Source organism: Podarcis liolepis (assembly GCF_965112155.1).
Source record: "Podarcis liolepis genome assembly, chromosome: 10".
In the NCBI taxonomy this organism is placed as follows: domain Eukaryota; kingdom Metazoa; phylum Chordata; class Lepidosauria; order Squamata; family Lacertidae; genus Podarcis; species Podarcis liolepis.
This window is the reverse complement of record NC_139562.1, coordinates 1359805-1377344: the sequence shown is the minus strand read 5'-3', so window position 1 is coordinate 1377344 and position 17540 is coordinate 1359805. Positions and strand designations below refer to the sequence as shown.

At 58.8% G+C, this 17540-nt stretch overlaps 1 protein-coding gene across 1 annotated transcript in view; it reads right to left on the bottom strand.

Moving 5' to 3' along the window:
- Positions 1-236: 236 nt before the first annotated feature.
- Positions 237-17540, bottom strand: part of SND1 (staphylococcal nuclease and tudor domain containing 1) — a 222995-nt gene continuing 205691 nt past the window's right edge. The window contains exons 17-24 of the mRNA XM_083461073.1: positions 7941-8129; positions 5339-5480; positions 4793-4916; positions 4366-4435; positions 2835-2948; positions 864-1067; positions 709-753; positions 237-590 (exon numbers count right to left, since the gene is read on the bottom strand). Of these exons, the coding sequence (XP_083317199.1) occupies positions 525-590; positions 709-753; positions 864-1067; positions 2835-2948; positions 4366-4435; positions 4793-4916; positions 5339-5480; positions 7941-8129 (954 nt within the window). The 3' untranslated portion in view covers positions 237-524. The remainder of the gene's footprint in view (positions 591-708; positions 754-863; positions 1068-2834; positions 2949-4365; positions 4436-4792; positions 4917-5338; positions 5481-7940; positions 8130-17540) is intronic.

The window sequence follows — 17540 nt, the reverse complement described above, 5'->3', positions numbered from 1 at the left end:
CAGCAACAACAATAACTCTTAACCCCAACCCCACCCCATGGGGCAAAAAGAAAGCAGCCCCCCCGCCATGACCCCCTGTGTCCTTGAGCAGAGGTGCCCCCCTGCCCTAGTGTACTTGCGTGACATGCCTCCCCCCCCGAATAAAGAGCAGAACTCAGTATGAGAGTCTGGGGGGGGGGCGAAGAGTGTTCCCCTCCCCTCCGTCTCTCCCACCCCCCAAAAGACACGGCCTCGGCCAGCTTCTCACTACTTTTATTGGCTTCCAAAGCGTCACGCAGACACCCCCCCTGCTGCTGCTGGAGCAGGAGGGTGGGGAGGGGGCAGGCTTGGCTGGGGGGGGGGAGAGACCCCAGGACTCCCTCCCTCCGCAGGCCGGCACTGCCAAGTCTGTCTGCTCCTGGAGTCGGATGAAGCCCACCCCCTCACGCCCGCCGGGTGGGCACTGGGCTCCAGAGGCAGGGCGGCGTTTGGGGTTCAGGAAGGGGGGCGTGGCGGGGGCCGCGAGGGGCCAGCAGGATTGTCGCTTAGCGGCTGTAGCCAAACTCGTCGGCGTCGTCGGCGCGGAAGTCTCCGTAGCGCCACAAGTTCAGCTGCGGGGAGGGCAGAGAGGGGAGGGTGAGATCTGAGCGGCAGCCAGGGACCCCTCCCAAGACCCCCTCCATGGGGACTGCTTGCCCCCCGGCTCTCCAGCCCCCTTTGTTGACTTACCCGGGCACTTTTGGCTGCCTCCTGGGCATTCAGGTACTCTGTGATCTGGAGGGAAGAGGCGGAATCAGAGCAGGCCCTCTCTGCCCTTTCCCCTGCCCCCTTGCTCAGCCCCCCACCCGCCCCACTTCCTGGGCAGACCTGCCTCTGCCCCTCACCACTTTCTGGAACTGCTTCTCCTTGCGCGGCTCCACCATCACCAGCCCCTCCTTCACCAGCCCCAGCCCCACGTCGCCCTTGGAGTCGGAAAACTGCAGGGTGACGTGGGGGCAGCTGGGCCCGGCGTGCTCCACGTTCAGCAGGCACTGCGTGTTCTGGATGTCGCGCACCACGCTGTCCACGGCGTCTGCCCTGGCCTCCTCCTGTGGGGAGAGGAAGGGGGCCACACTCAGTCAGAGGGGCGCCTGGAACCCGCCCTCCAGAGCGGGACAGAAGAAACTGGTGGCGGCAGCTCCTGAGCCCCCCAACGTTCTGCCCAGACACCGGGGTCCCGCTCCGAGGGCCTTCTGGCGGTTCCCTCCCTGAGAGAAGTGAGGTTACAGGAAACCAGGGGGAGGGCCTTCTCGGTGGTGGCGCCCGCCCTGAGGAACGCCCTCCCATCAGATGTCAAGGAAATAAACAACTACAGTCATACCTCGGGTTACAGCCACTTCAGGTTGCATTTTTTCCGGGTTGCAGACTGCCGAAATCCAGAAGTACCGGAACAGGTTACTTCTGGGTTTCGGCGGTCGTGCATTCACAGAAGCACCGAATCGCAACCCGCACGTGCGCAGGTGTGGGTTGCAAACGTGCACCCCACATGCATCGTGTTTACGACCTGAGCGTCCACTGTATCTGACTTTTAGGAGACACCTGAAGGCAGCCCTGTTTAGGGAAGCTTTTAATGTTTGATCTTTTATTGTGTTTTTAATGTTCTGTTGGGAAACCCAGCCAGATGGGTGGGGTATAAATAATATATTATTATTATTATTATTATTATTATTATTATTAGGGCAGCCTCTCGACATGGGAGAGACAGGCGTCCACTGGGCCCCTCTTCTCTGCGTAAATGGGCCCAATCCTTCTCCAAAGCCCCCAGAGCTGTCTGCCACCACCATATTCTGAGTCACTTCCTTTCTGGGGGAAGACGGAACGTATTTCGTCTCTCCTGCGCTTACAGCCCAACCACCGCGCTGGGGACACCTGCATTTCCTGAGAGTTTGAGAAGCAAGCAGAGGGCCAGCCTTTCTGCAGCACTGCGAACCCACCGCCCTTCGGCTTCCTCCCCCAGACCCTCCAGCTGCCCCTTCTGGCTGTGACCTCCGGTCCGCCTCTTCCAGGTGGCAAATCAGGGGCAGCTTGTTAGAATTCCTGCTCTGTGATTGCAGTCATGGGATTGTTGTCTATCACATGACAGTATATGTTTTGACTCCACAAAGTGGGAAGTGACGGAGACAGGATGTTTGTGTTCCTGTGTTCCGTGAAGTGGGACTATTGAAGAAGAGTATAAGAAGAGTTTGGATTTGATATCCTGCTTTTCACTCCCCTTCAGGAGTCTCCAAGTGGCTAACATTCTCCTTCCTCCCCCACAACCAACACTCTGTGAGGTGAGTGGGGCTGAGAGACTTCAGAGAAGTGTGACTGGCCCAAGGTCACCCAGCAGCTGCAGGTGGAGGAGCGGGGAAGTGAACCCGGTTCCCCAGATTACGAGACTACTGCTCTTAACCACTACACAACACTGGCTCTATTGTCCGTTGTTCTTTCTCTCTTTGCTGTCTGCTGCTAGAGAGAGGGAGCCATTTTGCAGTGCTCTGTGTGTGTTTATATGTAAATAAAGTAGATTAGCCAAAACGCTGAGTCTGTTATGCAACTGCGCAAACTCTACAGATCCCTAAGTGTGCTGGTGTCTGTTGGCATCGGTCGCTGTGATATTCGGGCAGAAGAAAGATTGTGAAGCTCCCGAACGATTGACCAGGAGGGAGGGAACATGCCAGTCAGGGATGTGTCTCTGCCAGGGTCCTACTCGAGTGTAGGCTGAGCTTCTGACACAGCTCAGGGGCAGGAGGGTACAACTCAACCCACAATCTCCCCCTGGCCTCCCCCTAACGTGCCTTCTGCCCCCCAGGCCCCCACCCCCGGCCGGGACTCACATCTTGGGGCACTTGGATGAAAGCAAACTTGTACTCGGCGGCCTGAGCAGGGAGGATGCGGGTGCTGAAGGCGGCTGGCAGGGTGGCCAGGCGGGTGGAGGGAAGAGTCTCCTTCTGCAGAGGGGGGAGAAAAAGCAGCTCGGTTACCCCCTGGTGCAGTTCCTATCCTGCCCGGGGTCCGCAGATCTCAGGACAATGGGAAAAGGAAGTTTGTTTTTCACAGCAGACACGCCAAATGCAGCAATGGAATATGAAAACCGGTCAAAACCATCAGTTCCCTTTGCCCTGCGGACCAGGCACACCACGCACCAAAGGTCTGGCAAAGGACACTCCTTGTCTCTTGGCGACTGGAAGTCAGGGAAGCTGGCGCCCGCCACATTTCCAGGGGGGAGGGCTGGGAAGGGTACCCCACCACCAGCACATGCTATCCCTGAAAAGCTCCCCCAGCAGCCTCCTCCGTACACCTCCAGCAGGCAGGCCTCCTAAGTCCTAAGTCCTCCCTCCGTTACCTGTCCTAAGTCCTCTCCCCCCCCCCCAAGTTTTTATTTATACTTTTCATGGTTATACATTTCGTTAGTTTTACAATCATTTCAACATTTCAAAGCTTGACTTCCTTCTTCCTCCTTCCGCGGTTCCTTAAATTTATTTTTAAATATCTTTTGCATATCCAAATCCATTTACTGTAGTTTTCTGTCAATGGGACGCCCCCATGTATAGGACGATCCCTATTTTGGGGGACTCTGATTTAAGAAAACGGGGGGAGATGGCACAGAGTTGCCGAGCTTTTTAGGAGCTGGAATTGCCCAAAAACCGCTCACCCGCCACTGACGATTGCATGCGTCACCCAAGACCCGCAGCCGCCAACCAACTGCACTATTGCCACAGAGGCAGCCAATCGCAAACAGCCCTTCACACGGCCACCAATCACCCGCCCTGTCGCCACAGGCTGCAACCAATCGCCTGCTCTGCACTACCCATGTGTAACATGGGGGCATATTTCAAAGCTACTTTTAAAATAAAAAACCCTAGTCTTATACACAGAGAAATACGGTAATTTGCTCATTCAATTATCAACTTTAAATATATACTTGCAAACAGATAAAAACATTGGCAGGGTTATGGTAACAACCTGCAGTTTCATAAGAGGTCCTGCTCTAAGTCCTATAGGGCTTGTTGATCCCTCGAACTCGGGTGCAATGCAAATGCTTCAGGATCGAGGCCACCCAGCCCCTGGGGGCACCTCCCAGTCTCCAAGGGCAGCCCCACGTACAGCGCATTGTAGCAGTCTGGATGGGAAGTGGCTGCAGTGGGGCCAAGCTGCCCAGGAACAGCCGCAGGGAAGTCCTTGCTGCAGAAGACACTTTGGGCTCCCGCAACAAGGTGGGGCTCAGGAGCCCCCCAGATTACGGACCAGGCCTTTCGGGGGGAGGCCCCCCTGTCCAGAGGAGGCCTTGCCCCCCCAAAGCAGCTCTGGGGCTGCTGAGGCCTCCAGGGCCCCCAGGGAATCTTCCCCCAAAGACCCACCACTCACGTTTCCATAGTCAATGTAGAAGACATGCACTTTGGCTGAAGACTCCACCTTTTCCACCCGGGCGCGGTACCTGTACGGGAGGGGAGAGGGGGGAATAAGCGTGAGACTCCACACTTTTCAGCCAGAGCCACCCCACATCACTTGTTGCAAGGCGGTGGGGCGGGCTGCCCTGAAAATGAGGTTCTCCCTTGCCAAAACCTTCATCCTTACAGGCAGCCTCCCTGGCTGCCTGCACCTCCTGGAATGGCCAAGGGAGGAGGTCATGGCCAAATCATCCCCCTGCCCCGGCTGGCACCCCGGGAGGCTGCCTTGCAAAGCTTAGGGGCTATGCTGGAGGCGCTGGGAAGAGTCCCGAGGGTGGCATCCCACACCAGGCAGCTCCCGAGGGTCCCGCACCCGTGCCCCTCCCTCAACACAGCACCCTCACCACTCTCCGTCGACAAACTTGGCGATGCAGTAGTCTCCGCGGCGGGGGGAGTAGGAGCCCTCCACGGGGGGGTGGGCAGCAATCTCGCTCCGCATGGTCTCCATCAGCTTCTCTAGCTGGGTCCCTAAAACAAGGGGGGGGGAGAGTCTCAGGGGCTGCAGGAAGCTATCAGCAGCTGCTCCAGGGCACCCCTTCTCCCCAAACGCCATGGGGCAGAATGGGGCAGGCAAAGCTTTGCTTGGGTCAGTTGCACTGAGCTCATCTTTGGTGAACGCCCAGCCAAGGCAGGCCTCCACCCCGAGAGCTAGGGGGCACCCAAGGGCCCCACCTCCCCCACCTCCGTAACCCCCATTAATGAAGGAGGGAGGGTATGGGGGCTGCAGAGTTGAGGCTTGGACATCGGAAGGAGCAGCAGGAGAACAGCCCCTCTTTCTTGCTTAGCACATGCAAGCCCTCTGGATCAGGTCCCTGGGTCTGTCCTGCAAACATTCTGGCAGGGCGTCAATCAAACAGAGTAGCTCCCCCCCCCCGGCCTTGCCCCCTTACCTGTCTCCACATCCTGCACATAGAAGTGGAGGTCATCTGTGATCTCCGTGACAAAGACGGGCTTGTAGTTGGCCGTGCGCTCCTTCTCCTCGGGGACCAGGACCACGTCCTCCACGGGGGCCTCTTCGTAGTGCGACCACACCTGGGGGGGGGGGCGGGCGAGGAGGATGGAGCCAGAGGTCACAGGAGCCAGAGAGGTCCGGTGTGCAAGGAAGGACCGGGGAAAATCAGAGCCTAGTAATGATCTCACAGGCCGGGAAGGGGAGTTGGCGACTGCAGAGGACCAGGAGGGGCACCGGAGAGGTGACTTTGGGAGTGCAGAAACCCACATCTTGGTTTGAGGGGAGGCAGACAGTGGAGAAGGAGCCCCTGGTCCCCTGACCAGCGCCGAAAGCTTTCTGGGCAGGCTCAGAGCTCCCAGCCCTGGCTGCCTGAAGAGGAGGAGGAGACAGGCAGGCACACCCCACGCCCCCCCCGTGCCAGGTGGCAGCCTCACCCGGGCCCCTGCGCAACAGGAGCACAGCACGGCTGCGCTGATGCAAAGAGACAGGCTGTCAAGTCCGATCGAGTCGCCGGGTGGGCGGCCGAGCAGGGGGAGCTGTGACAGGCAAGGCAGCCGGGCTGCGGAAGGGAGCCCACACGACGCCGTCCCCCTCCCTCTCTGCCGCTCAATTTACACCTCCACACACCAGAGAGAGGAGCAGGAGGAGGTCAGCAGCAGGAGACAGCTTTGCTCTGGGGCTGCCACCCCGGGAAGCCTCTCTCTCTGCCCCAAATGCCGATCTCAGCCTCCTGCCAAAGGCACAGACGCCCAGCCTGACCCACTCAAGCACCCTGGCGGAGAAGGTGGCGCAGGGATGGTGCTGGGAGCGCAGAAGGAGCTCAAGTGCTACGGCCACAAAACTCTCACCAGCCACGTTCCCAGGGATGCCACGGAAAGAGAAATGGAACCAGCCAAAAATGGGCACCCAGGGAGCTGCAGCCAAGAGAGGAGGGGAGCAGGACCCTTGGCCACAGCAGCCCAAGCCGGGTCCCCTCGGCTCAAGGTGGGCTGAGGATGGAGAGAGGCCCGGGACTGGCATGCAAACGGCAGGGGCTCCAGAGCAGCCTGTCCAGGAGGGACTATGGTGTCCGGCCCTGGCCGATGACACAGCGCTGAGCCTTGCATGCTCTCTAGCTGTCAGGGGAAGGACCAGGGTGCAGGCACCATAGTGCGGCCGGCTGCAAGGGAGCTGAGATCTACCTGGGGGCCGAGAAGAGTCCAGTCGACAGCCGGGCGTGAAGAAGCGCAGGCAAGGGCCAGGCTGATTGGAGGGGAGGGGCCGTGGAGGGAGGGGGCGGGCAAAGGCAGCCGCCTCTTCCAATCCCGCGGCTCAGTCCGGCCATGCTGTGTGGGCCCCCCCTCGCAAGGAGCAGGCCCACACCTTCGCACACGATTTCCGTGCCAGCGACACAAATCACGCAGGACGTGCCTGCTTCCCTGGAGGCGTCCAAACAGCCTCTGATTTAATTAATGGAAGAGTGAAGTCAAACGGTGCTGGGAGCCCTCCGGGGGCCGGTGCTTCTGGGGCGACACTCTCCCGCCGGAACGGGCTCCATTAAGGCAGGGGGAGCAAGTGCCTGCCCCCCCGGCTCCCAGGACGCTTCTGTGCCTGATTAGGTTCTCCCCAAACTGCTCGGCAGTTCACGAGGCAGGACTTAGAAGAGACAAGCAGTGACAGGATGGGTCCGTCCTCCCCCCAGAAGCTCCTTTGCTGAGCCTCCTCCTGCCCTTGGGGAAGAGAGCAAGCCCGTCCTGGGAGTGGGGCTGCCCTAGAGGAGTGCGGACGCTTCACATCCTCTGCTCCCGAGGACTGACAAGGGGCCTTTGCAGGCATTTGTCAGTGCCAGGCTGGAGCCATTTGCATACGCGGATGGCCCCCAAAGGCTGCTCGGCCGTCCAGCACCCTGGCAGAGTCCCGGGGAGGCTGGTGGGAAGCAGCCCCTCCTCACAGGCTCAGGCACGGCTCCCCAAGGGGCAAGGAAATCTGCCGCAGACATTCTGGATTGTCAGCCGATGAACCAAAGTGGGGAGGAGGGAGAAGAGGCGGAGGAAGCTCAAGAGGTCTCCTCTCCTAAGTCGTCAGGATGCCATCCCTGCAGGTGAATCAGGGATGGAGAGGCCCCCCTTCTCCCCCCTTCCCTCCAGCTCCTCGGATCGGGAAAAGGCCTTGTGCCTCCAGGAGGGGAGGGCAGGGGCTCCCATTCTCCCCCGTTCCGGGGCGGCGGCCAGACAGGAGAAAGAGCAAGACAAGTTGTTAATTGGCAATTAAAAACTGAGGGCAGACAGTCCTGGCTCAGGTGGGGATTCCTCCGCGCTGGCTGGCGGGGCTGAGGCTGGCAGGAGTGGGCCTGGCAACGGGGCAAAGGGCACCCGGCCCGCATCCGGCCAATGGCAACCCTAACCTGGTCGGCTGGCAGGGAGAGTGGAAGGGGCCCGGCTGAGAGGGGAGCGATGTTGGGGAGCCCCCGAACCTTGGGAGCACACCCAGGCGTGCCCCTTCGTGGACCAGAAAGAGGACCTCCCCCCCGCCTCCCGCCCTCCTTCCCAGCTGGCGGGTACCTTCTCCTTCTTCTGCTTGGCGGCCTCCTCTGCAGCCACCAGGGGCTTGTAGTAGTTGCTGCGTTCCGCCGTGAAGTGCACCTTCGACAGCGCTTGCTCCACCAAGGCCACCGACAGGTTGACGCCGTCGATGTGCAGCCAGCCGATGAAGTTCCCGGCTTTGTCCATGCTCTCCACCTCCACCTCCACCTGCAGGAGACACAAAGCGGGCAGAACACCGTCAGGGGGCACGTGGAAGGGCGTCCGGCGGGTGAGAGGGACCCGTCTCCAGAGGGGACTGCAAACTCAGACCTTTCCAGTCTGGGGTCACCCCAAGATTCGGCCACCTGCACCCCGATTGAGGTGCCGCAAAGTGCCATCCTGCTAAACACACTTTGCCAGGCGGCTTGCTCCGACACCGAAAACCACCTCCCCAGCAATACCCTCCACCCTGCGTGGGACCCAGGGGCGTGGGGAGACTTGGGTGGTGAAAATAAAGCTCTCTCACACACGCTCACAGTCTCTCTCTCACAAGCTGCCTGGGGCAACGGCACTTGAACAAATTCAAAATCAATCTGCTCTCCGATCCCGGGGATCAAGCAGCACATGACTTTGCTTCAGGGACTGCCCTTGCCAGGCGCACAGCACAGAAATCAATCCTCACTCAGGACACAACGAGCGACAGTCAAACGCCAGGGACGCGGGGCCTCAACATCACCGCAGCGTCACCCACCCCTGCCCCCCTCCAGGGCACGGCTTGTTGGCAAGAGGGCCACAAACCCCGGTGGTGGCAGCAGCAGAGCCACAGAGCTCAGACTGCCCAGGGACAGCTCCGGGGGGCCTCTCCCCGCAGCCCGCCCCCAAATCTCCCTGGCATCTGGGCTGCCTTGATACTTCTGGGCTCAGTTTGGGAACGGAGCTTGCGTGACCTCCTGCCACTCGAGTGAGGCGTTCTCCTTGCTGGGAGCTGGACCATAACAATCTGGGGTGACCTTTGGCCAACCATGCCTTTTGGCCCAGCCTGCCCCACAGGAGAAAGCCGGGGGGGAGAGATACAGCCCCCCAAATCACCCTGGAGGGCAGGTGTGGTAAAAATGGAATGAACATATACATTTCTTGGCTAAACTGCAGGACTGTAGACCTCTCCCATTCAAAATGCAGGCCAAGATGTAGACACATTTTTCCAAAGCGGATGGGGCTCTTCCGGCACCAGTTGAGGGCAGCTCCGTGGCGCCTGAGGAAGGAGCCCAGGGTGGCAGTGCCCAGCTTCTGCTGCTGCCTACCCCATCCCTCTGGCCATGCTGCCTTTCCCTGCCAGCCCCCCCCCCCGCCCCGCCGCAGAGCCAAGGGGGCCTCTGCCTTGGAGGCGGCTGCGCTAGGATGAAGCCTGGCCCCTGCTCCAAAGCCATAAAACTCCGCCCTCACGACTACAAACACTTGTATTCATTTAAGCTGCTTCAAGCTCGATTAAGCAATAAAATGGATGTCTAAATATCCAGGAATTTGATGAGGTTTGCAGACAAGGGCGCAAGTGCATCGCCGGCCAGGGGAGAAGGCAAGCCGGCTCCTCTGCCCCACTAGGAGCAGGCCCCAGGGGCTGAGGGCAAGGGGGAAGCTCCAGAGACCCTCCGCAGGGCGCACCAGCAGACCCCACAGGAAGCCACGGGGTCGCAATGGCGCAGGGGCCCCCACCTCTCTCTGCGCCTGCCGGGGCAGTACCCCTCTCCAGGTATGCAAGGGCCACTGCAGAAGGGCAGGTTGGAGACCGCAAGGAAGGGGTCAGTCAGCACTGTCACCCCCTGGCCAGCACACCAGGAAGGGGGTCTCCCAAGCCTCCCACATCTGGGTGTGGGTAAGAGGGAAGGAGCCAGCAAGAGACACTTGGAAATGTTGGCTGCTGGCTTCTCTTTCTCTCCCTGCACCCCCCTCCCAAACCCCACCAGCAATTGCTTTCCTTGCAAACATTCTGCAGCCCTGCTGGGGAGTAGGAGAAGAGCCAAGCCATTACATTAGTTCCTTGCTTTTTCCACAGGAAAGGTCTCAAAGTGACTTTGCAAGAGAAAATACTCCCAGTCACAGCGGCTGCCTATTGCTGCCGTCTCCTGTACCAGAGGCAGAAGACCAGTTGCTGCTGAAGATGAGTGGCCTGCGATGGAGACACTCCTGTGCTGCTTCCACCTGGGGGGGGGGGGAGCACAGGGTGCTGGATGAGACCAAGGCCTCTGGTCTGATCCAGCAGCAGCAGCAGCAGCAGCAGGGTTCTGGGCAAGTTTCTTGAGCACCAGCCTTTCCTGGCCCTCACGGAGGAAGAGGGTCTGGCCAGGAGCTTCCTTCTCCCCAGAGCTAAACATGTAGCCTGCTCTGAACTGGCGCCCCCCCCCCCCAATTAAGTCCTGTCTAGGAGAAGCAGCAACTGCTTCTGTAATACGGGGAGACAAAGCACATGAATGAAATATGCAAAGGAAAACATCAGACACTCCAGCCACTTTCCGAGCAGATTAGCATTTGCCCGCCATTCATAATGGATCTGCCCATAATTAGCAAGAAGCAAATGGTGCGAGAGGAACAGGCAGCTCTGCGCGGTGGGAGAAGGAGAGGCAGAGGCAGCCGGCCCGGCCCCAAATGCCCCCACATGCAGCCCGGGCAGAGGGGCACCTCTGGAAGCTTCCTGGGCGCCTGGGAGGCTGGTGCTGCCAGGTTGAGCAGGGAGAGGGGAAGGCTGGGAGGGGGGCTCCCACGTGACTGTCTTCTCATCCAGGTGGCAAAAGGATGGATGATTCTGCTCGCCTGCAGTCAGGGGGGCAGCCCCAGCACTCTCACCTCTGTTGGGCCGGAAGTACCTGCCCAGGAGGCACGTGCCCTGCAGGGCTGGCCTGGCCATTTGCCGAGATCCAATCTGGGGGAGGCAACTACAGTAGGATTCCTCACCCCACCCCAAGACAAGAGGCAGAACAGATCACTCCAGGTGAGCCCTGCCAGCGAGCCATCATGCCTGGCACCGCCAAAGGGGCAAGCCAAGAGGAAACCGAAGCCAAATAAATATCAGGGTGAAAAATTCCCCCTCTTTCTTTTGGCAGGAGGATAAGAGGTGTCTGTTTGGGGGGAGCCCAGCTGCTGAGCAGAGAGAACCCAGAGAGCAAAACCTGGGCCTGCTTCCCCTGTGGGCCTGAATAAAAGCAGCTCAGGACTGGAACCCTGCCCTGGGTGTCTGGCCAAGGGCGGCCAGGGCCAAGGGAGGGTGCCCCCCCCCCCGGGGGTGAGGCGAAGACAAGGAGCTGCCTGGTCAGCCGGCCTGGAGAGGAAAGCAGCAGACACAGTCCTGGGCCTCCAAACCATGAGCGCAACCTGCCTAAAGGCTGGGCAGGATGCTCTCATGTCCTCTGCGGGGAACACCCGGAGGCAAGTGGCCCAAGTCAGCTGGGCCTTCTGGGAGGCCTGGAGGAGTCCCACAGAAGGTGGCCCCAAGCCCCCAGTGAACAGGCTCCAAGCCCAGGAGGTGCTGTGGGGAGAAGAGATCCTCAGGCCCTTCTCCTCACCCCCCCATGCACAGAGGAGGACGAAGGCCAATGGCCAAGGAAGCCTGAGGCTCGCCCTGGCCTGTGGGCACTTTCCACCCAGCCCCACGGATCCTGGACGCCCACGGCTGCAGCTGCCTCCCCGCCTTCCAGCTCCTCTCGCCGTTTAGGCTTTACTCAGTTGTGAAAAGGCTTTTGATGCATAAAGCGAAGCACTTAGCAGAGAAGCAGGTTTTTAAACTGCAGCACGGGGAGGAGGCGGGAGGGGGGGGGGGAAGGAGAGGCAGCAGCAGGAGGCAGCCTGGAGGGGCTTCAGAGCCCACCCTCTCCAAGGACCACCCCCCACTGGGATCTCTCGCCTCTCCCTTTGCACCCAGAGGGGAAGCTGCCCACTGGGTCGCCTCCCCTTGCCACGAGTGGGGAGGGAATAGGGGCTGGATGCTCCCAGGGCTTTGAGTGGCCTCTTGAAAAATCCAAGTGTTCTCCGCTTCCCGAAGGCAAGCCGGGGGAGATCCACTGCGGCGCAGCGCAAGCAGATCATCGTTTTGCAACACGAGCCACTCAAGTACGGGCTCACCCAAAGGAATCTCTTGAGTTCACGAGAAGTTCTGCCTCGGCAACAACAAACAAATGTTCAAAGCACGAGGCTCCAAAGAGAAATCAGAACCACACAGAAGTCATACAGGAAGATCTCTGGCAGACAGGCTGGCGACAGGTGACTCTTTCCCCATAACTGAACTTCCATGCTAGAAAAGGTTTACTCTGTTTCCTTTGCACCGGCCGTAATCTGGAGGCCGGCTCTGCTCTCCTGCCGCCTGGGGCAAGGCGGGGGGCCCTGCAGGTGGCTCTGAGCTCCCCCCCCCTTGTTGTGAAAATGCTGGTCCTCCGCAGGCCTTGAGGGCCTGGCCTCTCCCATCCAGCCCTCTCTGGCTCTCCTCCTCTTTTTCCATCAGTCACTGCTGCTTTGGGCTTCTTAAAAAACCAGCCGTAACCCACCTCGGATGTCCCTGAGAGAGACATGCAAGGCAGGAATGCTTAGGAACAGAATAAGCTCCCCGGGCAGCCCAGCCGCCTGCCTGGCTGCCCCCTTGCCATGGGTCCAAAGGCTTCCTTGGAGCCAAGGGACGCCTGTGTCTGGGCTGAAACACACCCTGAAAGCTCTGCGTGCAAAAACAGGCTGAGGGAGACCTTGGAGGGTCGCCTGGGGCGATCATCAGGTAATGTTGGGGGCCACCCCAACCCTTCTCCCGCAGACTTTGATTCCAAACTTTGCAATTGAAAAGACACGATTTGTCACCGTAAGGTTGCGGAAATTTAAAAGCCATAACCATCACACAGGCCAATAGATTAGGAGGCGGAATGGCATGATTAGAATAACTATGTGCTCCAGATATCCATCTTATTAAACTTAACGGTTAAAAAAGCACTCTCCCCTTGCCCCCGCCCCCCCTGGAGACTCGGCTTATGGCTTCCGCTCTCCTCCCAAGGCCCATCCATCACCCTCTTTTCCTCCCCCCCCCCCCAGGAACCAGGCCTGGAATTACGAACCGCTGAGCGAGAGGCAGAAGTTTTAAATTAAGTATTCAAAGGCGGAGGTGAGCCGTGAAAATGATAACAGGGGTTGTAAGGCAGAGAGGCGAGATTTACAATCCCCTGCGTGGGGGGAAGCCGCGATGGATCAGCACCGGGGTGGGGTGGGGAGCCAAATGAGGAGGGGGGCAATGAATTTTAAAAGGCAGACGGGTCAGAAGTCCTGCCAGTTGGAGTGATAAAAGCGAAGTCGCTGAGAATCCGGTGCTGCCATTAACGTCAGCCGTCTTGTATATCTTATATTTACAGTATACACACGCAGAGCGTGGTCTGTGCGCGACAGGCTCGCCTTTCAGTCTGGATCCTTCAGCCTCACCGAAGAAGTTGCAGAAGAAGTCCAGGTGGAGAAGGTGCGGCTGAGATGGTCCCCTTTCCGAAACCTCTGGCGACCCCCAGCTGCCCATCAGTGTCTGCAGCCAAGGGTCTGACTCTGCAGAAGGCAGCTGCTGAACCCACCTCTTCCCTAGCCTCTCAAGCCCCTGGCAGACGGGGAGAAGCTTCTATGGGACCCCTTTGGGAGGGAACTCCCACCTTCCTCTCCACAGAAAGCCAGGACCCCTTGCCTTTTGCCCAAGGCAGCTTCCCTTGAGGAAAGCACTCAGCCCAAGAGGGCCCTTCACCCAGCACATGGCACCCCAGAGCTCGAAACCTCCCAGACCCCCGGGCAGGGAGACCAGTCGCAAATCCCCACTGCTGACCCCGCCAAGAACAGGGCTGGAATGGCAAGTTCCAACCAGAGAGGAGTGGTTGATGAAGATGATGGACTACGCCGAAATGGCGAAATTACCTGGGGAAATCAGAGACCAGGAAGAGAAGAAATTCAAGGGGGATTGGGAAAAATTATAATGTATTTAAGAGAACATTGTAACCAACTAAAAAAACACACCTTGGCGGGATTAGAGTAATGCTTGTAACGTGCAAAATACAATGGGAAAATGGTTAATAAAATTTCTAACGAATTAAGAGAAAATAGGATAAGCCGAAGGAAAAAGGGATGGACCACGGAAACCAGGGGAGGGCGGTGGGAAGTCAAGGGATTCTGAGAATCCTAAATGCGAAGGTGAATGATATGTTTAAATTGAAACTTGTTATGTAAAATCTAATAGAAAATATTTATACATATAAAAAGAATGGTAAGTCCAGCAGCCCTGAAGAGAAAGGGAGGATGGAGCAGGGAGGGGAAGGAGACGGCCTCTGCAGCCTTCTCTGGGGCAGGCATGGGCTGCTGCCACTGGGGCTCTCAGCCCAGGGACCCAGCCCGCCCACCCGCCTCCCTGTCGCCCACCCAGAGGGAGGCTCGCTTCCAGCCATGGCTGTCAAGGCGGCCGAGCGGAGGAGCCTTCAAGCCCACCGAGTGATTGACAGGGCTCGCTAGGTAAACGCGCCAGCACTTGCCTGTCACGCTCAAGCCTCATCCTCTGACAAGTATCTATTAGTACCGGAGTTTATACACATCTCATGTCAACCCCCCCTGCTGGCGAGACGGCCCCGGACGCAGCATGGACACGGCGGGAGGAGGAACGACTGGGGAGCCGGGACTTGTCAAAACCTCTCCCTCCGCTTCCCAGAAGCTGCCTGCTTGGGGGGCTCCTCCCACAGCATCAGATTCATTGGGGGAGGGGAGCTTTTGATGCCCCGCAGCCCAAGAACCCGGCAGGGTGTGTGGCAGGTGAAGGACCAGGATGGAGAAGAGTCGCATCTGACGGCTGGCCTGGCTCCTGCGCTCGGTCTGGGGCACAGCCAGGAGCCGGCGGATTCTGCAACCCGAAATGCCGCATGCAAGGAGAGAGACCCCCCCCCCCGCGGCCGCCACATGTGCAGCTTATCATTCTGCCTGCGCACCTGGCCTCCCTTTGTGTCTGTTTTGGGGAATGCTTGTAGCTGCGTCGATTCAAAGGCTGCCCCTCTCCCAAGTGAATTCCGCTGGCGTTTGTAAAGTGATAAGCATTGCAGATTCTTCCCGACACAATCTGGTTTCTCCTTCCCGGCCCCCAGCTGGGGAGCAACGCCACATGCCTACTACCTGCCCAGGGGGATTGTCGTAGATCCAAGGCAGAGATCGAGAGGGGCAGGCGCAGCCTGCTGAGGAATCTGGGGGGGGGGAGGGTGGCATGACCCCCGTGCCCAATTTGCAGGGGCAGAACGGCTCCTGGAACCCAAGCCTCAGGCCCAGAATGGTTGGCGGCAGCCCCACAAACCGGCCGCTGGTCCACAGGCTCTCTTTGCCCAGGTCTTCTCCTTCCTTCCTTCCTTCCTTCCTTCCTTCCTTCCTTCCTTCCTTCCTTCCTTCCTTCCTTCCCTTCCCTTCCCTTCCCTTCCTCTGAAGCACCAATCCTTTGCTTAATGAAGTTGCCCCTGTAGCTCTACCCCGTTCCTAGAAGGAGGACCTTGTCTCTTGTGTGACATGAAGGAACAAGAAGGAGGAGGAAAGAGAGTCTTCTCGCTGCCTGCCTGGGACTGAGCCAGGCCTCTCTCATACCCTAAAGCCGTGGTTCTTAACCTGTGGGTCCCCAGATGTTGTTTGACTACAACTCCCATCATTCCTAGCCAGCGTGACCAGTGGTCGGGGTGATGGGAGTTGTAGTCCAACAACGTCTGGGGACCCACAGGTGGAGAACCGCTGCCCTAAAGGGACAAGGATGAAGGAGAACGGGACACGAGTCTCTCAAGGGATGGGGAGCCCTGACTCCCTCAAGGAAGGCCAGAGTTAGCATCAGGAGCGCCAAGGACACCCACCTGGGCAGCCCTGGACCAGGAGAGGAGCAGGTGACCAGGGAGCCCCTTGAGAGCCCTGCAGAGCCTGTGGTGCCAAGGGCAGGAGAGGGCAGGCAAGGGAGGAAGGAGCTCAAGAAGCAGCGCTCCCCCCCCCCAGTCCAGAGGCCCAGGAGGTCACCCGAGGAATGTGGGCTGACTGGGCTGCACGATACTCAGGAACGCAGTGAGCAACCTGTTAGCTGCACCTGCACAACCAACTGGCCCGCCTCAGCATCCCAACGGTCCAAAGTAAAGCCCTGTGATGCTCACAGATCCGCCCCTCCAGTGACAGGGAAGCAGCGCTTGGGAGTGAGGCAACAGCCCCTCCCCAGCTCCCCATAAAGCCCTGCTTCAAAACTGGGGTGCCTAAATTATGCCCACAAGGAAAGCCCATTGTCCTCCTCCTCCTTCTCCACGCAACAGTGGTGGAATGCCGAAGAACAGGCTGGCTTCCCAGACAGAAGTTGAGGGCTTCAGGGAAAAACCCCAAGACCCCAACCCCCCTCCTGTGTCTCTTTACTGCCTGCTATGGGAAAGGGGGTCCTGACTTAGTGTCTGGGTCCAGGCCAAGACCCACCTCTGATCACTCAGGTTTCACGTGTGATGGAGCCGCAGCAGAAGCGAGCTAGTGGTTTGGCCAAAGCTCTGGCTCCCAAGGGCCCCAGCTCCTAGAGAAGCCCCAGCAGGGCGTCCCACCCCCCAGCCAGCCCCAACAGAGAGGGAGGGACAGAGAAAGAGAGCCAGCAGCAGACCTGGGCAGCCCCGAACATCTGAGGGATCTTCCTCATGGAAAGCCCATGAAACAAGAACAGGGAAGCTGCAAAAGGAAGGCCCCCATCCCTTTCAAAAACACTGTCCATCACCATCTCCCAGGACCATCACAAACTCGCTTCCTAAAGAGACATCACCTTGCCAACAAAGGTCCATATGGTTCAAGCTATGGTTTTCCCAGTAGTGATGTATGGAAGTGAGAGCTGGACCATAAAGAAGGCTGATCGCCGAAGAATGGATGCTTTTGAATTTGGTGCTGGAGGAGACTCTTGAGAGTCCCATGGACTGCAAGAAGATCCAACCTCTCCATTCTGAAGGAAATCAGCCCTGAGTGCTCACTGGAAGGACGGATCCTGAAGCTGAGGCTCCAATACTTTGGCCACCTCCTGAGAAGAGAAGACTCCTGGAAAAGACCCTGATGTTGGGAAAGATGGAGGGCAGAAGGAGAAGGGGACGACGGGGGACGAGATGGTGGGACAGTGTTCTCGAAGCTACCAGCATGAGGGAGGCAGTGGAAGACAGGAGGGCCTGGCGTGCTCTGGTCCAGGGGGTCACCAAGAGGCGGACACGACTAAACGACTAAACAACAACAAAGAGACCCCCCCCAAATAATCCCCACTAACCCAAATGCCGCTGGCTGCGGAAGCACATTTCCACTTGCTGAGTGGGGTGTGGGGGTGTGTGGCATCTCTCCCCTCCCCCCGGAGGTACTCAAATCCAACCCAAAACGCAGCAGAAAAGCCCTTACAGGGAGAAGTGCTGCATCGGCAGCAGGTAAGCAGCGTTCAAGGAGACACACAAAGCGCCTTTCGTTAAGCAAACTAAGCAGCCCTGCGAGATCCTGGAGGGGCTCAGGGCAAGGCTGCTTAATGCAGCAAGTTCAAATGCACTGGAGAGAGATGGAGCAGGGAGGCGAGGGAAGGGGGAGAGAGAGAGCCCAGGGAGAGCCAGCCCCGGACTGCTGCAGCGCACAAGGCGAGCCCCATCACAG